Here is a 23,704-nt window from a genome sequence, read left to right as displayed (position 1 = left end):
TCAGAGTAGCCTAGACTCTGTAGGTCAGAGTAGCCTAGACTGTGTAGGTCAGAGTAGCCTAGACTATGTAGGTCAGAGTAGCCTAGACTCTGTAGGTCAGAGTAGCCTAGACTATGTAGGTCAGAGTAGCCTAGAATATGTAGGTCAGAGTAGCCTAGACTATGTAGGTCAGAGTAGCCTAGACTATGTAGGTCAGAGTAGCCTAGACTATGTAGGTCAGAGTAGCCTAGACTCTGTAGGTCAGAGTAGCCTAGACTATGTAGGTCAGAGTAGCCTAGACTATGTAGGTCAGAGTAGCCTAGACTATGTAGGTCAGAGTAGCCTAGACTATGTAGGTCAGAGTAGCCTGGACTATGTAGGTCAAAGGTCAATAGAGAGAGAATGTATCTAAGACCGTGTCCCAAATGTGTCCATACTAGAAAGACCACTTATTTCTTAAATCCATGACGTCCTATGAGTCCATGATCCCACCAGTTGATGTCTGTCACCTTTCCCAGAAGGTCTTAGAGGGGCTTCACCACCTCTCTGATCAGGGAAGAGGTGCAGTAACACACACACACACACACACAGCTCCCTTGGCAACAGTGATCTGCTCTTACTAAGAACTGCATGATATGCAATGAGGACTAACCATTTCCTCCCTACCCCCATCCCGCTCCTCTCTCCCACCCCGCGGATCTTCCACAACATGGTCCCTGTGCTCGGGCCTATTCAGTACCTCTGTCCTGGGGTGTCCTCTAGCACCCCCAACCTTTGGGACTGCGTCCGCACCCACTACCGCAACCCCCCCTGCCCCCCTGTTTGCCTTTTTCGAGATGGTACGCCTCCCTCCAAATCTGAGCTCCTTTATTGATCTCTATCTCCCATCTCTTCTTCGTGGAAGAGGCCCTACTATATAGTGTAAGACTACCTTGAAGATTTGAAATGGCGTCCCGAGCTGATGTTTAGATCCTGTTTCTTCCAACCTTAGTGGACAAGAGGTTATTATTTGATCAGACAAGTTATCGAAGAGCCCTCCTCTTTTCCTGCCTCTTTTCATCCGCCTCTTAAGAGCAGCGCTGTCCAACTAATTCGCTCTTCAACCAGTTCCAGGAAGAGCCACACTGAAAATCGGTTGTGACCTCGCCGTCAAAATTTGCCAAAGAAATGTGGGTGAATTTTCTATGCTCCCTGACTGTCCTAGCTTTCATTTCGGGTAATTATTAGCACGTCGGGCACAGTCAAGAAACTGTTTATGAATTTCAGGTCCATTATCAGTTCTACAGTTTTCAATGTGGTTTTAGTCGTTTGACAGGCTTTAGAGCAGTCCTCTGCTCCACCCCTCTCCCCCAACAGCATGACGGTGACCACATTCGTGATTACATGCTAAGAATTGTTTGTCCCCATACAGTGTATGCAGAGCATGATTTGTTAAAAACCCTGGCATAAAGGACAATACTGTATGACCGACCTGCCCCATGCATGTGGAGAGGATAGGTTGTCCCACTGTGGGTTGAACTGAAGTTCCCCATGTTGTCCACTGGGTGGCATTGTGTACTGTTTCCACGATGCAAGTGATGTCACACTTAATGAAACGGTTGCTTTAATATTATGCTTTGAGATGTTACTTCACTGTTGGCTTGTATGAGACCACAGAGTGTGACAAGTGTGGGGTGTTGAAATAACACCAATGTTTTTCTATGACGTATGGGTGGGGGGGAGGGGGGTTTGTCTCGGTTGTTTTAAAGTGTGTGTTTTTGCAAACGTCTATTTCTCGTAATGCACTTTTAGGTTACAAAAACGAAATATCAATAATGATTGTGTTTACAGATACACCTCCCATAATCCAGATGATTACAGTATTTTAATATAACACATGTTCAATATAACAGGATGGTCAAATGTCACTTGCCTTCATCGTATGTTTCATTTCATATGTTTCATTTCATACGTTTCAGATCATACGTTTCAGATCATACGTTTCAGATCATACGTTTCAGATCATATGTTTCAGATCATACGTTTCAGATCATACGTTTCAGATCATACGTTTCAGATCATACGTTTCAGATCATACGTTTCAGATCACACGTTTCAGATCATACGTTTCAGATCATACGTTTCAGATCATACGTTTCAGATCATACGTTTCAGATCATACGTTTCAGATCATACGTTTCAGATCATACGTTTCAGATCACACGTTTCAGATCACACGTTTCAGATCACACGTTTCAGATCATACGTTTCAGATCACACGTTTCAGATCATACGTTTCAGATCATACGTTTCAGATCATACGTTTCAGATCACACGTTTCAGATCACACGTTTCAGATCACACGTTTCAGATCACACGTTTCAGATCACACGTTTCAGATCACACGTTTCAGATCACACGTTTCAGATCACACGTTTCAGATCATACGTTTCAGATCATACGTTTCAGATCATACGTTTCAGATCACACGTTTCAGATCACACGTTTCAGATCACACGTTTCAGATCACACGTTTCAGATCATACGTTTCAGATCATACGTTTCAGATCATTTTGGCATGGAAATAGACTGAACAGTCAGTCAGTGTTCCAGAAAGATTTAAAACGAGCTAAAGGACATTTTAGGTAACTTCTTCAAAAGCCCAATTCACCAGTGCCTAATGTTGCGCAGGAGGTCTAAGGCACTGCTATCTCGGTGCAAGAGGCGTCACTACAGTCCCTGGTTCGAATCCAGGCTGTATCACATCCGGCCGTGATTGGGATTCCCATAGGGCGGCGCACAATTTGGCCCAGCGTCGTCTGGGTTTGGACCGTGGTAGGCCGTCGTTGTAAATAAGAATTTGTTCTTAACAGACTTGCCCTAGTTAAATAAAGGTAAAATAAATCTAAATAATAATGTCACTCCTCTGTCTGAATTCAGAACAATCACAAGCTGAGTTGTACAACGGACCAGGTATCTCCCTTTTCCCTTCACATTCTCTGTCATTCCTCTGTTAGCCCTTCCCATGCTGCGTATGTCTCACCACCAACAGAGAGACACCGACAGAGAGACACAGACAAACATGCACAGTGCACACATAATAAGGCTGCAGCATTAGAGAGGGGCTCTACTTCGGAGAGTTCGAAGACACACATGGGGTCAGGAAAACACACACACACACACACACGTATGTACACACACACACATATACACACACGTATGTACACACACACATGTATACACACACACACGTATGTATGCCCTCAGATACTAGGTACAAGCGTGTTCACGGTTAACCTGCGGGCCCCAGTAACACCATTACCCTTCTTATTTCCTCAGAGCTCTTCTCTATGCCGGCAGTAAAGAGATTTTCTGTGTCGTTTGCCAGGCATCCGACTAATGGTACGTCCGTTTTAAATACACCTCGCCACTCAGTTTCCCTTCATCTTTGCATGTCTTTTTTGGGGAAACAACTCTATTTTGGTTTGACGTTGGCTGCATAATGACGTCATTATGCCAGAATCTCAATTTCTCTCTTTTTGAGTTTTCTACTTCACAAGACTTCCTGCCTTCACCATCTGTTTTGGTTTGGACCCTCACTCTTAACACCCTCCGTGTTCTGCCTTGACACTGATTTCACCTGTTAATACGCGTGTCTCTGACCCTACCGTTTTCCCACAGGATGGGTAGATGTATGTGGAATACATCTTCTTGCGTGGCTGTGTGTACATATCATTTTATATCATCATCACATGCTCCTTTTGTTCATTCAAACCCATTTCTCTGGAGAGACGGTTAGCTCCCCACACCATTCCAGTTTACTTTTTGATGAGCATAACCCGTGTGTTGTTTACAGCTATTTTAATAGCCTTTCAAAAAACATCCTTTTATTTCTGAAGTAACTGGCAAACCTCTTGGTTCAACTCTTGAGCGATGTTTCAATTTGACCCAATGATAACTGAGTTCATGCTAAACCTACTAATTTAATACGGTGGGTACGGAATGAAAGAGTTTTAACATGAAACCTGTCCCCATCACTCATCACCATGTCAGTGAATCTATTCATTTCATTTGAAGGGATGGTTGGTGTTCAAACGAGAGAGAGGGCATTCACATAGAGAGAGGGCATTCACATAGAGAGAGGGCATTCACATAGAGAGAGGGCATTCACATAGAGAGAGGGCATTCACATAGCGAGAGGGCATTCACATAGCGAGAGGGCATTCACATAGAGAGAGGGCATTCACATAGAGAGAGGGCATTCACATAGAGAGAGGGCATTCACATAGAGAGAGGGCATTCACATAGAGAGAGGGCATTCACATAGAGAGAGGGCATTCACATAGAGAGAGGGCATTCACATAGAGAGAGGGCATTCACATAGAGAGAGGGCATTCACATAGAGAGAGGGCATTCACATAGAGAGAGGGCATTCACATAGAGAGAGGGCATTCACATAGAGAGAGGGCATTCACATAGAGAGAGGGCATTCACATAGAGAGAGGGCATTCACATAGAGAGAGGGCATTCACATAGAGAGAGGGCATTCGCATAGAGAGAGGGCATTCGCATAGCGAGAGGGCATTCGCATAGCGAGAGGGCATTCGCATAGCGAGAGGGCATTCGCATAGAGAGAGGGCATTCGCATAGAGAGAGGGCATTCGCATAGAGAGAGGGCATTCGCATAGAGAGAGGGCATTCGCATAGAGAGAGGGCATTCGCATAGAGAGAGGGCATTCGCATAGAGAGAGGGCATTCGCATAGAGAGAGGGCATTCGCATAGAGAGAGGGCATTCGCATAGAGAGAGGGCATTCGCATAGAGAGAGGGCATTCGCATAGAGAGAGGGCATTCGCATAGAGAGAGGGCATTCGCATAGAGAGAGGGCATTCGCATAGAGAGAGGGCATTCGCATAGAGAGAGGGCATTCGCATAGAGAGAGGGCATTCGCATAGAGAGAGGGCATTCGCATAGACAGAGGGCATTCGCATAGAGAGAGGGCATTCGCATAGAGAGAGGGCATTCGCATAGAGAGAGGGCATTTGCATAGAGAGAGGGCATTCGCATAGAGAGAGGGCATTCGCATAGAGAGAGGGCATTCACATAGAGAGAGGGCATTCACATAGAGAGAGGGCATTCACATAACACTGTGCTATGGAAGAGAGGCTGCAGTCTGCGTGTTGATATACAGTACCAGTCTAAAGTCTGGACACACCTACTCATTCAAGGGTTTTTCTTTATTTTTTCTTTACTTTTTGAAGAATCTAAAAATATATTTTGATTTGTTTAACACTTTTTTTTGGTTACAACATGATTCCATATGTGTTATTTCATAGTTTTGACGTCTTCACTATTTTTCTACAATGTAGAAAATAGTAAAAAAATAAATAAATGAAAAACTCTTGAATGAGTAGGTGTGTCCAAACTTTTGACTGGTACTGTATGTGAACATGTGTCCACAAGAATACCCATTGAGAGGGTATTCAATTGACCAATTTGAATTTATTCCGTCTGTTTTACTGATCTCAAGTGAGTCATGTTGCTATGCACTGTGTTATGAAATATATTACTATGTTATAGGGGTCCAATGTCGTGGAAATTTCCTCTATTTACCAAATCATGGGAGCAAACCACACACACAAGTTAGAGTTAGTTATAAAAGTCCATCTTTAATTATATGAGCTCTATCACAACCCTGTGACTCTCAGATAAATTCAGTGTCTCTCAGTGAATTCTCTGAGAGCCCCCTTACAATGCAACTCAGTTCCTTTAATAGCAAAGACACACATAGTCAGACAGCATAGACATAACTCATCGTTCAGCTTTGTCTCCTTTCCCAAACCCAGAACCATAAACCAATCCTCCATTACAACAGGCATATATCAAATTGTCATTTAGATACAACCCACTCTAAATACAAACTCCTGGACAAACTCACGGAGAGGAGGGTGAGGCTATAGTTTAAGATAGAAACAACACTGCAACCCTTCTTTCCCCACTAGAAAAGGTAGGGAGTAAAAGATATGTTTACACATGATGACACTTTGACCTCTCCCCTCTCAGCGGCCATGCAACTTAGTCTTGACATAGAACAGATACTTCAACCCTGCCCACAGTATTATACAAAAATACCATTCTGATGAGAATTAACTTACACACATTTGATAAATATAAAACATCTTACATATGTTACCAACAAATTCTGAATCTTCCCTAACACCAGGCAGTGGTAGGATGAGTTTGTCATGCATGAGTGAGTGCTGTGGTATCTCTCAAACAATGTATAGGAACTGAGCTGCTGTGGTATCTCTCAAACAATGTATAGGACCTGAGCTGCTGTGGTATCTCTCAAACAATGTATAGGACCTGAGCTGCTGTGGTATCTCTCAAACAATGTATAGGACCTGAGCTGCTGTGGTATCTCTCAAACAATGTTTTAGGATTGAGCTGCTGTGGTATCTCTCAAACAATGTTTTAGGATTGAGCTGCTGTGGTATCTCTCAAACAATGTTTTAGGATTGAGCTGCTGTGGTAAGAAAGTAAGTGGTTGAATTGATCATTTTTGCCCGACACAATGACTTTACTGTTGGGGCTGTACAGATACAAGTCAATGTTTTGTGAAATGCGCTTGCTTGTATTTTCCTGTAGCTTGGAGAATGACGAAGGAGAGCGGACACATTGAAACTGCCGACTCTGGGCCTGGCTCTCACCCAGTTAAACTGAGTGAATTTGGCATTGAATTCTAGGTAAATAGCAGTATTAGATGTTATCCAAGTGCCTGGGTCATCTGGCTACTAGGACCGGATGCGATTTGTCCCCCCCCCCCCCCCCCCCCCGTGCTAGGACCGGACGTGTCCCCCCCTAAGACCGGACGCAAAGCGCGACACGGGCACGGAATCACCCCCCCCAGTCCTAGGACCGGATGGACCAGACTAATTGCGATATTCGATGCATGGTTTCTGCGTCTGTGTTAACAGAGTTTTGGAACTTCTGCTAGCTACTCACTGCAATGGCTACAGTGATCAGTGGTTTTATATTAGGCCCTAACCTAGGGTCAGTGCAGCTCATGTCGAGAGGTGTGCTGGATTCAGTAAGGTCTGGCCCTGCATCAAGTATGAAGTATAAAGAAAGCTGTATAAGTTGGCAGTACTTACCGAAAAGTGAGGTGGACAAATGGTGTAGTGTCTCCTAACTTCATAGTGTGATGCCAGTTCTTGAAACGAGCGTGAACAGGTGTGTGCTCAGATTAGAGGCACGGTAACGCTTCTACTCATACGACCTGTAGTTCTCAACAAGACTTCCTCATCCGTGTAACCAACCTTCTCCGTCTGCTCATGAACAACTGTTGTCTTTGGTTCAGACCTCTATCCAGATGGTTGTTCTGCCATTTTGAAGTTATCCATCCACAGTCAAGGTGTCACAATATATCTCTGTCTGTGCAGTTGTTTTGTCTTTCTGGGGTGATGTACAGAGCATTCAGAAAGTATTCAGACCCCTTGGCTTTTTCCACATTTTGTTATGTTACAGCCTTGTTTTAAAATGGATTAAATACATTTTTTTTACTCCTCAATCTACACACAATACCCCTATAATGACATCACAATACCCCATAATGACTTCACAATACCCCATAATGACTTCACAATACCCCATAATGACTTCACAATACCCCATAATGACAAAGTGAAAACAGGTTTACAGAAATATCTTATTGACGTAAGTATTCAGACACTTTACTATGACACTTGACATTGACCTCAGTTGTATCCTGTTTCCATTGATCATTCTTGACTGTAGTCCACCTGTGGTAAATTTGGAAAGGCACACACCTGTCTATATAAGGTCCCACAGTTGACAGTGCATGTCAGAGCAAAAACCAAGAAGTGAGGTCGAAGAAATTGTCCGTAGAGCTCAGAGACAGTATTGTGTTGGGGCACAGATCTACCTTTCTGCAGCATTGAAGGGTCCCCAATAACACAGTGGCCTCCATCATTCTTCAATGGAAGAAGTTTGGAACCACCTAGACTCTTCAAAGAGCTGGCCGCCCGGCCAAACTGAGAAATCGGGGGAGAAGGGCCTTGGTCAGGGAGGTGACCAAGAACCCGATGGTCACTCTGACAGAGCTCCAGTGTTCCTCTGTGGCGATTGGATACCCTTCCAGAAGGACAACCATCTCTGCAGCACTCCACCAATCAGGCCTTTATGGTACAGTGGTCGGATGGAAGCCACTCCTCTGTAAAAGGCACATGACAGCCCGCTTGGAATTTGCCAAAAGGTGCCTAAAGTACTCCGATCGTGAGAAACATGATTCTCTGGTATGATGAAACCAAGATTTAACTATTTGGCCTGAATGCCAAGTGTCACGCCTGGAGGAAGCCTGGCATCATCCCTACGGTGAGGCATGGTGGTGGCAGCATTATGCTGTGGGGATGTTTTTCAGCAGCAGGGACTGGGAGAGCAGTCAGGATTGAGGGAAAAATAAATGGCGCAAAGTACAGAGAGATATTGATTTTAGAATAAGGCTGTAGCTTAGCAAAATGTGGATAAAGTCAAGAGGTCAGAATACTTTCCAAATGCACTGTAGGTACTACCCATATTACCAATAAGTTTCTCTTTTCCCGTTGTCTGGTATTCTGGTTGACCCTGAATACTTTCCGAATGCACCGTAGATACTACCCATAAGCCTCTGTTCCGGTTGTTGACCGTTCTATGAATTCCAGATTTCACCCTGTTTGGATTCTACATGAAAACATTGATGCCTCGTTTTGTAGTTGCAGTTCGGTTTTATGTCTGGAAAGAAAGCATTGTCCTTTCTTTGATGTTGAGAAGCCTTGTTTACTTACTGGTGATCGTGACCAGCAAGGAGGTGTTTTGACTGACATGCCTGTCATCTTCCAATGTGTATTACCCCATGAACATCAACGACGGAGAGACTAGCTCTGGACAGCGGTTAGATGATTCTCCATCTGTCTTATCGAATGGATGGGAGAGAGCCTGGGACCTGCAGCCTCGTTTCTTTTTAAATGAGAGAGTCACAGCCTCTTTAATATTGTGAACATGCTGGCCTGCCTACAGCCTTTCACTACTCTTCCTCAGAGCCCTGAGACTAGCACCATGTAGCCCAGCTGCTGAAGGGGCTCTCCACTGACACGGTCCTCCTGTCTTGTTCCTCTGGACGGGGGCCATGGCCCTCTACCTGCAACAGTGCCCTTACCACCGGCGCCTTCTTCTGGAACCGTCTGGTGTCCAGCCAAGACCTCCCAGAGTGCCTCTATGGTCGGACCCCTGTAGACCTCCCAGAGTGCCTCTATGGTAGGACCCCTGTAGACCTCCCAGAGTGCCTCTATGGTCAGCCCCCCCCCCTGTAGACCTCCCAGAGTGCCTCTATGGTCAGCCCCCCCTGTAGACCTCCCAGAGAGTCTCTACAGTCAGCCCCCCCTGTAGACCTCCCAGAGAGCCTCTACAGTCAGCCCCCCCTGTAGACCTCCCAGAGTGCCTCTACAGTCAGCCCCCCCTGTAGACCTCCCAGAGTGCCTCTACAGTCAGCCCCCCCTGTAGACCTCCCAGAGTGCCTCTACAGTCAGCCCCCCCTGTAGACCTCCCAGAGTGCCTCTACAGTCAGCCCCCCCTGTAGACCTCCCAGAGTGCCTCTACGGTCAGCCCCCCCCCTGTAGACCTCCCAGAGTGCCTCTACAGTCAGCCCCCCCTGTAGACCTCCCAGAGTGCCTCTACGGTCAGCCCCCCCCCCCTGTAGACCTCCCAGAGTGCCTCTACAGTCAGCCCCCCCTGTAGACCTCCCAGAGAGCCTCTACAGTCAGACCCCCTGTAGACCTCCCAGAGAGCCTCTACAGTCAGCCCCCCCTGTAGACCTCCCAGAGTGCCTCTACGGTCAGCCCCCCCCCCCCTGTAGACCTCCCAGAGTGCCTCTACAGTCAGCCCCCCCTGTAGACCTCCCAGAGTGCCTCTACGGTCAGCCCCCCCCCCCCCCTGTAGACCTCCCAGAGTGCCTCTACAGTCAGCCCCCCCTGTAGACCTCCCAGAGTGCCTCTACGGTCAGCCCCCCCCCCCCCCTGTAGACCTCCCAGAGTGCCTCTACAGTCAGCCCCCCCTGTAGACCTCCCAGAGTGCCTCTACGGTCAGCCCCCCCCCCCCCCTGTAGACCTCCCAGAGTGCCTCTACAGTCAGCCCCCCCTGTAGACCTCCCAGAGAGCCTCTACGGTCAGCCCCCCCCCCCCCCCTGTAGACCTCCCAGAGTGCCTCTACAGTCAGCCCCCCCCTGTAGACCTCCCAGAGTGCCTCTACAGTCAGCCCCCCCTGTAGACCTCCCAGAGTGCCTCTACGGTCAGCCCCCCCCCCCCTGTAGACCTCCCAGAGTGCCTCTACAGTCAGCCCCCCCTGTAGACCTCCCAGAGAGTCTCTACGTTCGCTTCTGTCCTCATTAGTTTTTTATATCTAATTCACAGTCTACATGACGTTTGTTGGCCTATTCCTTCATGTCATTCCCGTTAACCTGTCTGTCTGTCTCGCTCCTCTCTGTCTGTGTCTCTCTCTGTCTGTGCCTGAGAATGCAGCCGTGACAACTATAAAGGGAGTGTTCATTCTCCAATCGATGGGTCAATATCCCTTACTCATTTTGCTGAGTCTTTTAATCCAAAAGGATGTTTGCCAGCTTTCTCTTCCAGATCTTTACGGTGAAATGAGAAGAAAAAAGTCCGTGCTAGGTGGAAAAATGTCGATCTGCCCTTGAGAAAAGCACTTAACCCTAATTGGTCCAGGGTCGCCGTCAATATTGGCTGATCCCTGGTCATGACCCCGCTCTCCGAGGGCCGTGACCCCGCTCTCTGAGGGTGTCGCAGGGGAGTGCGATATGCCACAAAAACACATTTGCATTTCACACCACACACTTTCATATATTTGAAACAGGAAAAATATAAGCACCCCCTATTTGACCTTTTACAGTCCAGTTGGGTATTCTGACTGTCAAGATAGCTGCTCTACATATGGACACTTGATTGGAGTGATGTGGAGACTGCACTTTTGGTGGCCCTCCTGGCTACCATTGGAAATCCCTTCGCTCTCATGAAAGATGTTTTGGTATTTTGACCAGATTTAAGATCTGAGATCTGCGAAGAATATCTAGGTCACCTTGGCTTACCTCATTTTAATTGGCCGAGTAAGCGGTAGTCTGTCCTTAAACCACAGAGTTTTAGGGGAGTATCTGGAGTCTCTGCTTCCCCCTTTTAAGCCTACGCATCCCCACAGGATGTACTAGACATCAGCCCCAGAACTCTGTAGCTGGACAGGAAATCACTTGGTAGACTTGGAAGAGGTTGATAGGAATATTACATTTCCATAGGTAATTGACTGGGCACAGTTGAATTGTCAAAGCCTGACGGGTTTTTTTTCTTCTCTCATCTTACTTTATTTTTCCATTTCCCTCCTACCACTTTTTTTTTTCTCCATTACATATCTTAATTCGCTTCGTCTCTCTCCCTCTCTTGCTCTTCCACTCTGTTTCACGGGTAGTAAATTAATGGCGCAGTGTAGCATCAGTGTCTTCTGCTACATCTGGTGTGTGTGAGCTGAATTAAATATCCTTACAGAGTGGTAGGCTGCAACACGTCGCGAGGGAGGGGTGGAGACAGAGGGAGGGGTGGAGACAGAGGGAGGCAAGCAGAGGGAGGAAGGGAAAGACAACAGAAAGCTAGAGATCATATCAGGCCTTCTCCACAGACGTCTGGGTTGATATTCTTTAGCGACGTTATCAGAGAATTTTAGGCAGGCAAAACGCTCTCATGTTGTACTCTGACCTTGTCTTGCCCAGGTGAATAATGATGCTGAAAACTGCTTCTGGTTGAAACTCGGCAAACTCAAAGACTCCACAAAAGGCTTCACCAATCACAACAACACTCTTTTGGGGGTTGGTGAAAGTCCATCCTGACCAAGTTGACTTGTTATTTGTGACATGAACACATTGATTAATCTCAATGAAACTGTCAGTTGGTTGGGGAAGAAACATTATGGCGGAATACTGCAAAATGCGGGCCTTGGAAGCCATTTGTGCTAACCATCGAAGTGCTGTTGGGATTTAGGTTACAACAGTTGGACAGTTCGGGGAGAAGGCTGACAGCATGCATTCTGGGAAATGGATGACTGGATGACTCATTGCTTGACCTCATACATTCCTTGTTTTTGTGTGAGGTGCTGTCACTTCCATTGTGGTGTTATTTCGGGCTGCACTGTATGTCAAAGGATTGATTGGCTGCACAGGCCTGTTGGTGTGTGAAAAGCCTGTCGTCACACAACACAGGGCCTCAGGGCAGGACGTGTGTACTGTACGCCATTCGAGACGCAAAGCCTGTCCTTGGTCGAGCTGCTCTATGGCTTGGTACTTTTGTGTGAATGACTGACTGGATTTTGGCATGGTCCTTGCAGAGTGCCCTGGGGGACGCCCAATGTCTATCTTTCTCCGTTGAGTGATGTCACATTGAAAGGGGGCGGTGCTACGTGCTATATTACTGTGTCGCCACGTTTCATAGCTCAGATGGAGGGGTGGTGCCACCGTGTGTTTGTGTGTCTCCTCTCCCATGCAGGCTTTGAAGGCTGCTCCATGGTGCCCTCTATCTACCCGCTGGAGACATTGCACAACTCGCTCTCCCTCAAGCAGGTGGACAAGTTCCTCAATGCAGCGTGTGAGCACAGCAGCGATGCCCACGCCAAGACCATGAAAGGTAAGCATTCTAGTCAGAGCCATGCATTTAGAGAGTTGGGACATTTAAGTTTCTGCATTATGATGCATTTACATGAAACTACAACATTCTATGGCAGCCATGTTGGCTCCCCCATTAACATTACATGGGGAATAGAATGTCTAGAATGAGCATTATGATGCATTTACATGAAACTACAACATTCTATGGCAGCCATGTTGGCTCCCCCATTAACATTACATGGGGAATAGAATGTCTAGAATGAGCATTATGATGCATTTACATGAAACTACAACATTCTATGGCAGCCATGTTGGCTCCCCCATTAACATTACATGGGGAATAGAATGTCTAGAATGAGCATTATGATGCATTTACATGAAACTACAACATCAAATCAAATTTTATTTGTCACATACACATGGTTAGCAGATGTTAATGCGAGTGTAGCGAAATGCTTGTGCTTCTAGTGCTTGTGCTTCCGACAATGCAGTAATAACAAGTAATCTAACTAACAATTCCAAAACTACTGTCTTGTACACAGTGTAAGGGGATAAAGAATATGTACATAAGGATATATGAATGAGTGATGGTACAGAGCAGCATAGGCAAGATACAGTAGATGGTATCGAGTACAGTATGTACAAATGAGATGAGTATGTAAACAAAGTGGCATAGTTTAAAGTGGCTAGTGATACATGTATTACATAAGGATACAGTCGATGATATAGAGTACAGTATATACGTATGCATATGAGATGAATAATGTAGGGTAAGTAACATTATATAAGGTAGCATTGTTTAAAGTGGCTAGTGATATATTTACATCATTTCCCATCAATTCCCATTATTAAAGTGGCTGGAGTTGTGTCAGTGTGTTGGCAGCAGCCACTCAGTGTTAGTGGTGGCTGTTTAACAGTCTGATGGCCTTGAGATAGAAGCTGTTTTTCAGTCTCTCGGTCCCAGCTTTGATGCACCTGTACTGACCTCGCCTTCTGGATGATAGCGGGGTGAACAGGCAGTGGCTCGGGTGGTTGATGTCCTTGATGATCTTTATGGCCTTCCTGTGACATCGGGTGGTGTAGGTGTCCTGGAGGGCAGGTAGTTTGCCCCCGGTGATGCGTTGTGCAGACCTCACTACCCTCAGGAGAGCCTTACGGTTGAGGGCGGTGCAGTTGCCATACCAGGCGGTGATACAGCCCGCCAGGATGCTCTCGATTGTGCATCTGTAGAAGTTTGTGAGTGCTTTTGGTGACATTCTATGGCAGCCATGTTGGCTCCCCCATTAACATTACATGGGGAATAGAATGTCTAGAATGAGCATTATGATGCATTTACATGAAACTACAACATTCATTCTAGGAACAACATACCTAGCCTCTACAATACAGACCTGATCCAAGATCTGTTTGTGCTGCCGTACCAACTCCAATGGCCATTGGCCTGATAATGACCATAAGTGTTGGCAAGATTGGAGAAACAGATCTGGGACCAGGCAAACAAATGAATATATTTGGTGTCAGTCATCACTGTGTTTCTCAGTGGCATATAATACATCCACCTTTTATGATGTTTAGTAGCGAACATGATCGTTTCCCTCCAGCTCTCTCTGCCTTGTTCGACACGTCGAGTCAGGGGTACGGCCAGGCACACATCTACCCCCCCCACCACCGAAAGCCCTGTCCTCCTCAGAAACTCCTGTCCGGTCCCCTGAATGCCCACTTTGGTGTGAGTATAGCGACGTCCACGTTCTTCAGTCTTCATACATATTTCTTTAAACATATCTCTCTTTTAAATGTGAGAATATTAAACGCTAAACTAAATACTGAGCATTAACATCACCGTGCTGTACTTGTACCACAGAGTAATATGCTGCGTTCTTTTCAGTACCAATTAGCTACAGTAGGTCAACCTGGCAGTCTGGTACCTCTGCTTCTCAAAATGCTATAGTGAGAGAGAGAGAAAGAGAGAAAGAGACAGAAAGAGAGAGACAGAGATAAAGGAGAGACAGAAAGAGAGAGAGATAAAGGAGAGAGACAGTAGATGCATATGCAAAACTTTACAATCAACACAGGTTCAGGTGCATGTCAGTCCGACCACAACCTGTAGCCCTTACCTAGATGGGTTTGAGAAATATGGCGGAAGCCTCCCCCAACCCCGTGGGTAGGTTAGTTTGAGATTACACCCACTCAGTCCCTTCAGATGTGAAAACATGAAAGTGATGCTAGGGGAAAGGGTTCGTTTTAGGACTCAACACTACAGTAGTAATGCACATTTCCATTGTCCTAGAACACGGTTGTGTTCAGTGGGGCGTGCAACAGAGAATGTTTTAAAACAAAATGAATGTCTTATTGAACAGTCTATTTTCTTCCGTTTGGAGCCTATTATTGCCTAATGGTTACGAGGCCAACCAGCACCAGAGACAGATCTTTCCCAGAGCAGGATGTATAAAAAGCCTAAAACTGTCAGATTAACTAAATAAGAGCGCTGTGTTTTAGTCTTTCTTTGCCAAGAAGAGAGGCGCTATCAATTTAAGACTTCTGTCAAATAGGACTCGGGATAATAACCCCCCCTTAGTTTTATCTAGCCATCTCTGCCTCGCCGCTGGGGTCCATTGTTGTCGGTGCCCCCCCCCCCCCCCCCTTTCCAGTGGGGATTAATTTGGCCCTTCACCAGTCTTTTAGTTACAACAGCTGCTGTGAGCTGCTTTATCTCTGTCTATCTCTTTCTGTCTCTCTCCTTTCTTTCTCTATCTCTTTCTGTCTCTCTCCTTTATCTCTCTCTCTTTCTGTCTCTTATCTCTGTCTATCTCTTTCTGTCTCTCTCCTTTATCTCTCTCTCTTTCTGTCTCTTATCTCTGTCTATCTCTTTCTGTCTCTCTCCTTTCTTTCTCTATCTCTTTCTGTCTCTCTCCTTTATCTCTCTCTCTTTCTGTCTCTCCTTTATCTCTGTCTCTCTCTTTCTGTCTCCTTTATCCCTGTGTCTTTCTTTCTGTCTCTTTCTCTCTCATTTCTCTCTCTTTCTGTCTCTCCTTTATCTTTGTCTCTCTTTCTGTCTCTATCTTTGTCTCTCTCCTTTCTGTCTCTCTCCTTTCTTTCTGTCTCTCTCCTTTCTCTGTCTCTCTCCTTTCTCTGTCTCTCTCCTTTATCTCTGTCTCTCTCCTTTATCTCTGTCTCTCTCTCTTTCTGTCTCTCTCCTTTATCTCTGTCTCTCTCTTTCTGTCTCCTTTATCTCTGTGTCTCTCTCTTTCTGTCTCTCTCCTTTATCTCTGTCTCTCTCTCTTTCTGTATCTCTCCTTTATCTCTGTCTCTCTCTTTCTGTATCTCTCCTTTATCTCTCTCTTTCTGTCTCTCCTTTATCTCTGTCTCTCTCTTTCGGTCTCTCTCCTTTCTGTCTCTCCTTTATCTCTCTCTCTCTTTCTGTCTCTCTCCTTTGTCTCTCTCCTTTATTTCTGTCCCTCTTTCTGTCTCTCCTTTCTCTCTCTTTCTGTCTCTCTATCTCTGTCCCTCTCTTTCTGTCTCTCTCTCTCCTTTATCTCTTTCGCTCTCGCCCCAAAATCGAACTTGCAGTAACCATAGCTTTATCTGTCTCTCTTCAGTCTTAATAACCCATGTAATGTTTATTAGGGTGTAGAGGAGGAGTAGAAAGCATGCTGGAGGTTAGAATGTCCCTCTGGTGAATAGCAGCTTTGTTCTCATTTGAGTGTGGCGTGACATTAGTTTATTTTCTCACTAGACTCTGTAGACTGAATTCATTGCAGAAGGTAAACAGTTTTACGGGAAATTAGATATACGTATGTGATTTGTATATGTATGGAAACAAATTAGATTCAACACCAATAGAGTTTCGCCCAGCGGTGGACCCAGCGGTAGAGTTTCGCCCAGCGGTAGAGTTTCGCCCAGCGGTAGAGTTTCGCCCAGCGGTAGAGTTCCGCACAGCGCTGGGCCCAGCGGTAGAGTTTCGCCCAGCGGTAGAGTTTCGCCCAGCGGTAGAGTTTCGCCCAGCGGTAGAATGACTGATATTACACTTCAAATTTGATATGTTGTTTAATAATGTTTGACACATTGTAAATAATAATTTGTTTTTAATTGACTTACATGTATAAATGAAGGTACAAAATAATTATCCCATCACAATTACTTGTTTATGTTCATGTTTGTGTGGGTCTCTCTCTCTCTTTTTCTCTGTGTGTGTGTGCAGACAGCAGTGGCCCCTCTAGCACAGTGTTCAGTGCAGGGTCCTCTTCCCCCACCTCAGTGAACCCAGACATACATTTCAGCTTCAGTGAGTAGACCACAGCCCCGTCACCGGATCCCACAGAGGAGCTAGAGGACAACACAACACCTGGATCCACTCCCTATTAATCCATCCACCCATCCATCTATTCATCTGTCTACCCATCTGTCCACCCACCGAGCCATTCATCCATCCACACTATGACTTCTACCCGCCTGTGAGTGCTTTCAAACTAATCACAGTCACATACAGTGCTGGACCCTAAGGACCGCCAGTCTCATTTTGTGGACAAAAACAAACCAAAACCCACTGGCCCCTCCCCTCAGGCGGATGTGTGTCCAACCAACACTCTGCCCCAGTTGAGCGACAGCGAGGGGAGCCTATCCCCAGGCTCCTTTGCAGTGTATAGACGGGCCTGAGGCTGGACGGATCCCTGCCGTCTGTACTGGATTCAGACTGCTGTCCTGCCGTCTGTCCCAGATTCAGACTGCTGTCCTGCCGTCTGTCCCAGATTCAGACTGCTGTCCTGCCATCTGTCCCAGATTCAGACTGCTGTCCTGCCGTCTGTCCCAGATTCAGATTGTGCTGTCCTGCCGTCTGTCCCAGATTCAGACTGCTGTCCTGCCATCTGTCCCAGATTCAGACTGCTGTCCTGCCGTCTGTCCCAGATTCAGACTGCTGTCCTGCCGTCTGTCCCAGATTCAGATTGTGCTGTCCTGCCGTCTGTCCTGGATTCAGATTGTGGCTGCTGATTAGAGACGATGGGAGAAACAGGAGCTGATTATTTCCATGCTTCATCCAAATCCTATTCTATATGGAACTGCACACACAAAATGTGTCGGTGCATGAGTACCTCCTCTCTCAGAGGCGGGAGGCAGGTTCAGAATGTTCTGCATTTTCAATCATGGCTGACCATATTCTTTGAAACACAGAGATAGTTGAGCCAGTTGATTAAATATGGAATATGGACTGTTTCCTCGAGTTTTGTTGGTGTTGTCCCTTTTCTTTTTTTTTTTTTTGTATACTGTTTGGGTTTCCGTACTTTACATGATTTTGGGGGAAAGGGTACAATACAATGGGGATACTATTTCCTGTCATTGTCTACACAGCATTATTATTCTGAAAGGGTCTGAAAAACAGACATTGCAACGTAAAACGTGAGCCGATTACTTTCAGTCACGTTATTAAATAGCCGTCAGTCAATATGCATGCACCACTTTGTCGCAAAATAACAACTCCTTCTATACACATACTGGTTATGTTTTAAGTGTAAAAGATATTTCATACACCTCCTTCAACCTACCAAACATATAAACTATACACCTGCCTCAACTCCCTTACAACGAGAATCAGTGTTACTGAATCTATTTTTTTTTTACAGTGTTTTAAGGGTAAACCACTCCAGAGGAAGTAGCTGACTGTCTTTTAGGCTACTTCAGTCTGTACTGGATCCAGTCCTCATACTAGTTTTAAAAAACAGTCTGCTGTTTTGCCATAGTTAAGTGTTTAATATTAATTTAAACGATTCTATATCATATGTTGTAATGCATATTATTTTGCCATCTGTGTTGCACCTGAGAGGATAATTAACGTATATTGAATATGTAAATAGGGCTAAAAAAATAAAATAAAAAATGAGATGGGAGGGATCCGTTAAATCGTTTGTACAAAACATATCGTTATGGATACAACTTCATACAAAGCATATCGTTATGGATACAACTTCATACAAAAAATATCGTTATGGATACAACTTCATACAAAACATATCGTTATGGATACAACTTCATACAAAACATATCGTTATGGATACAACTTCATACAAAACATATCGTTATGGATACAACTTCATACAAAACATATCGTTATGGATACAACTTCATACAAAACATATCGTTATGGATACAACTTCATACAAAACATATCGTTATGAATACAACTTCATACAAAACATATCGTTATGGATACAACTTCATACAAAACATATCGTTATGGATACAACTTCATACAAAGCATATCGTTATGGATACAACTTCATACAAAAAATATCGTTATGGATACAACTTCATACAAAGCATATCGTTATGGATACAACTTCATACAAAACATATCGTTATGGATACAACTTCATACAAAACATATCGTTATGGATACAACTTCATACAAAACATATCGTTATGGATACAACTTCATACAAAACATATCGTTATGGATACAACTTCATACAAAACATATCGTTATGGATACAACTTCATACAAAACATATCGTTATGGATACAACTTCATACAAAACATATCGTTATGGATACAACTTCATACAAAACATATCGTTATGGATACAACTTCATACAAAACATATCGTTATGGATACAACTTCATACAAAACATATCGTTATGGATACAACTTCATACAAAACATATCGTTATGGATACAACTTCATACAAAACATATCGTTATGAATACAACTTCATACAAAACATATCGTTATGGATACAACTTCATACAAAGCATATCGTTATGGATACAACTTCATACAAAGCATATCGTTATGGATACAACTTCATACAAAAAATATCGTTATGGATACAACTTCATACAAAGCATATCGTTATGGATACAACTTCATACAAAACATATCGTTATGGATACAACTTCATACAAAACATATCGTTATGGATACAACTTCATACAAAACATATCGTTATGGATACAACTTCATACAAAACATATCGTTATGGATACAACTTCATACAAAACATATCGTTATGGATACAACTTCATACAAAAAATATCGTTATGGATACAACTTCATACAAAACATATCGTTATGGATACAACTTCATACAAAACATATCGTTATGGATACAACTTCATACAAAACATATCGTTATGGATACAACTTCATACAAAACATATCGTTATGGATACAACTTCATACAAAACATATCGTTATGGATACAACATCATACAAAACATATCGTTATGGATACAACTTCATACAAAACATATCGTTATGGATACAACTTCATACAAAACATATCGTTATGAATACAACTTCATACAAAACATATCGTTATGGATACAACTTCATACAAAACATATCGTTATGGATACAACATCATACAAAACATATCGTTATGGATACAACTTCATACAAAACATATCGTTATGGATACAACTTCATACAAAACATATCGTTATGGATACAACTTCATACAAAACATATCGTTATGGATACAACTTCATACAAAACATATCGTTATGGATACAACTTCATACAAAACATATCGTTATGACTACAACTTCATACAAAACATATCGTTATGACTACAACTTCATACAAAACATATCGTTATGACTACAACTTCATACAAAACATATCGTTATGGATACAACTTCATACAAAACATATCGTTATGGATACAACTTCATACAAAACATATCGTTATGGATACAACTTCATACAAAACATAGCGTTATGAATACAACTTCATACAAAACATATCGTTATGGATACAACTTCATACAAAACATATCGTTATGGATACAACTTCATACAAAACATATCGTTATGAATACAATTTCATACAAAATGTATTTTTTTTTCTTGTACAGTGCCATTACATTCTCGACATAATTCTCAGAATTGTAAACCTGAAACGTTTCAATAGAGTATGAAGAGAACATGCTTGTCATTGTGTTTTGTAGTTTTGTACGTCGTCTTTTTGTATGTAGTCCTGTGTGTAGTCTTGTATGTAGTCTTGTGTGCTATCTCAAGGATGCTGTCAACTGCACTAATGCAGACCTACCGTAGCACTGCTGAATCTGTCCAACAAACCTTCATTTTTCTTTGACTTTACTTCACGTTGTTTTTTATCGTGATAGTAAGGATTTATTTAACGATTGGTGTTTCTGTAGGTGAAATTTAGGGCTGTATTTGTGATTTTACTTCATGTGGCATGTAATGTCAGCCAAAGACATGTTGATGCTGTGTAGAATCCTCTCCTTAGACTTTCAAAATAGAATACCACGGTTGTTTTATTAAAAGTCATATCGGCTCTCTGAAGGTTGTGTTTCTCCATTAAGCTCAGGCATTACAAATCCATCATTTTAACTAGTCTGATGGGTGCACAAGTTTGTGTGTGTGGGGGCATGCGGGTGTGTGTGGGTATAGCAAGGTTTACAATCATATTATAAAGCCCTCAAACTCAACCCTGGACCTCGAAGCCAGTTCCATTGCATTATTTCACTGTTCCCCCTCTAATCAGGGACTGACTTAGACCTGGGACACCAGGTGGGTGAAATTAATTATCAGGTAGAACAGAAACCCAGCAGGCTCCGGACCTCGTAGGGTCAGAGTTGAATACCCCTGTTATAGAGGATGATATGCTCACAGTGGCTTCACACATCAGATCACAAAATACAGCTGGCTTCCATTAGTACTTTATATGAAGAGGAGTGAGTGGAACAGTTCCTGTCTGTTTAGGCAACGGAGAGAAAGACTGAGAGATATTTAACGACCCTGTTTTTATACTATATTGTTCAACAGCTGATAAAACGAACACTGAAGAAGTGTGAAACAATGTGATCAGTGTTATTTCCTGATAATTGCTGGTTGAAAATACAAAATCGACACAGGACCTTCTGGTCAGCAGGTTTTCATGGGCGGAGTCTCGGTTTTCCATGGTGACATCACCATGCGGTAAATTGGTTAAAAGGCCCAGGGCAGTCCAAAAAACGTGATATGCCTGTGTTTATTTATATATACTGTATGTATGTGTGTGTGTTTTTATTTATATATATATTGAACAAAAATATAAATGCAACAATTTCAAAGATTTTACTGAGTTACAGTTCATATAATGAAATCATTCATTGGGCCCTAATCTATGGATTTCACTTGACTGGTAATACAGATATGCATCTGTTGGTCACAGATACCTTAAAAAAAACAAAAGGTAGGGACGTGGATCAGAGAACCAGTCAGTATCTGGTGTGACCACCATTTGCCTCATGCAGCACAACACAACTATTTTGCATAGAGTTGATTGTGGCCTGTGGAATGTTGTCCACCAGAGCGAGTTCCATTTCCCGCCAATATCCAACTCCGCACAGCCATTGAAGAGGACACTCCTCTTCAATGGCTGTGCGGAGTTGAATATCAAGAAGATGATTAAACAGCATGATCATTACACAGGTGCACCTTGTGCTGGGGACAATAAAAGGCCAGTTTTGTCACACAACAATGCCACAGATGTCTCAAATTGAGGGAGCGTGCAATTGGCATGCTGACTGCAGGAATGTCCACCAGAGCTGTTTATGGTACAGGCAGGCATACACTACGGACAACGAAGGCGATCCAGAGCATCCAAAACATACTCAGTGGGTGACATGTCGGATGAGTATGCAGGCCATGGAAGAACTGGGACATTTTCAGCTTCCAGGAATTGTGTACAGATCCTTACGACATGGGGCTGTGAATTATCATGCTGAAACATGTGATGGTGGTGGATGAACAGCAAGACCATGGGCCTCAGGATCTCGTCACGGTACCTCTGTGCATTCAAATTGTCATTGATAAAATGCTATTGTTTTCGTTGTCCGTAGTGTATGCCTGCCTGTACCATAAACAGCTCTGGTGGACATTTCTGCAGTCAGCATGCCAATTGCACGCTCCCTCAATTTGAGACATCTGTGGCATTGTTGTGTGACACAACTGGCCTTTTATTGTCCCCAGCACAAGGTGCACCTATGTAATGATGATGCTGTTTAATCAGCGTCTTGATATTCAACACCTGTCAAGTGGATGGATTATTTTGGCAAAGTAGAAATGCTCACTAACAGGGATGTAACAAATTTGTTTTAGAAAAATAAGCTTTTTGTGCGTATGCAACATTTCTGGGATCTGTTGTTGAAGCTCATTAAACATGGGTCCAACACTTTACATGTTGTGTTTTTATATTTTTGTTCAGCATTTCCACACTGAGGTTGGAATAATATTGTAAAAATTATAATGCCCTTTTAGTGTAAGATCTGTTTGGGAAAAAAAAACGGCTGAAATGTTAGCCTCTTTTGGTGGGATTGAGTCTTGGCCTGCCTGGTGACATCACAAAGGCAGTACATTTTTTAATAGACCAATTAGAAAGAGTTCCAAACCCCTCTGCCAATAACAGCTAGTTTTCAGTTTTCCAACTCACATCACCCCCATACAGTCCTAGCAAAATTCTTGCTTTGCTAAAATGCTTCTTTTTTTTTGCCAATTTTAGTGGAGCTCTATTATAGTAAGGTACTTAACTGTTACCCAGAAATGATTTGGTATTGCTATAAAAACATCTCCATTGATCCTTTACCAAGCCTTTATTGATGCCCACACAGAGATTTAATGCAACATTTACAGAATAAAGAGAAAGACAGAAGCCACTGAAGTTGCTATGTTTATCATGATCACCAACGATCCTGAAGGCTATAAAGACAAACTCCTTCAATCTTTTAATTTATTAGTTCTCCTCACATAGGGAAGAGTGGGAAGCCACTGAAGTTGCTATGTTTATTGTGATCACCAATGATCTTGAAGCTTATAAGTACCATGTAGGACACATCCCCTCCTCCAGCTCTAGAGTCACTGCAATGTAAACATATTCATAACCTCCAGCTCTAGAGTCACTGCAATGTATAAATATTCATAACCTCCAGCTCTAGAGTCACTGCAATGTATAAATATTCATAACCTCCAGCTCTAGAGTCACTGCAATGTATAAATATTCATAACCTCTAGTTCCCTCTAGAGTCACTGCAATGTA

The 23,704-nt window shown here is 43.6% G+C and overlaps 1 protein-coding gene across 5 annotated transcripts in view; it reads left to right on the top strand.

Annotated features, from left to right (window-relative positions):
* LOC110522722 (inositol hexakisphosphate and diphosphoinositol-pentakisphosphate kinase 2) overlaps positions 1 to 20,970 on the top strand; it is a 90,832-nt gene extending 69,862 nt beyond the window's left edge. For 2 of the 5 annotated variants that reach the window (XM_036968760.1, XM_036968761.1), the window contains 4 exons: positions 3,298 to 3,360; positions 12,551 to 12,688; positions 14,271 to 14,395; positions 16,868 to 20,970. In XM_036968760.1, coding sequence (XP_036824655.1) covers positions 3,298 to 3,360; positions 12,551 to 12,688; positions 14,271 to 14,395; positions 16,868 to 16,927 — 386 coding nt within the window. In that variant the 3' untranslated portion in view covers positions 16,928 to 20,970. The remainder of the gene's footprint in view (positions 1 to 3,297; positions 3,361 to 12,550; positions 12,689 to 14,270; positions 14,396 to 16,867) is intronic. The other 3 variants (XM_036968764.1, XM_036968763.1, XM_036968762.1) reach the window with 2 other exon arrangements.
* Positions 20,971 to 23,704: the final 2,734 nt, after the last annotated feature.

This window comes from Oncorhynchus mykiss, chromosome 30 (genome assembly GCF_013265735.2).
Source record: "Oncorhynchus mykiss isolate Arlee chromosome 30, USDA_OmykA_1.1, whole genome shotgun sequence".
Lineage (NCBI taxonomy): Eukaryota > Metazoa > Chordata > Actinopteri > Salmoniformes > Salmonidae > Oncorhynchus > Oncorhynchus mykiss.
Note: the sequence above shows the minus strand (reverse complement) of the source record. Positions and strands in the feature narration are given on the sequence as shown.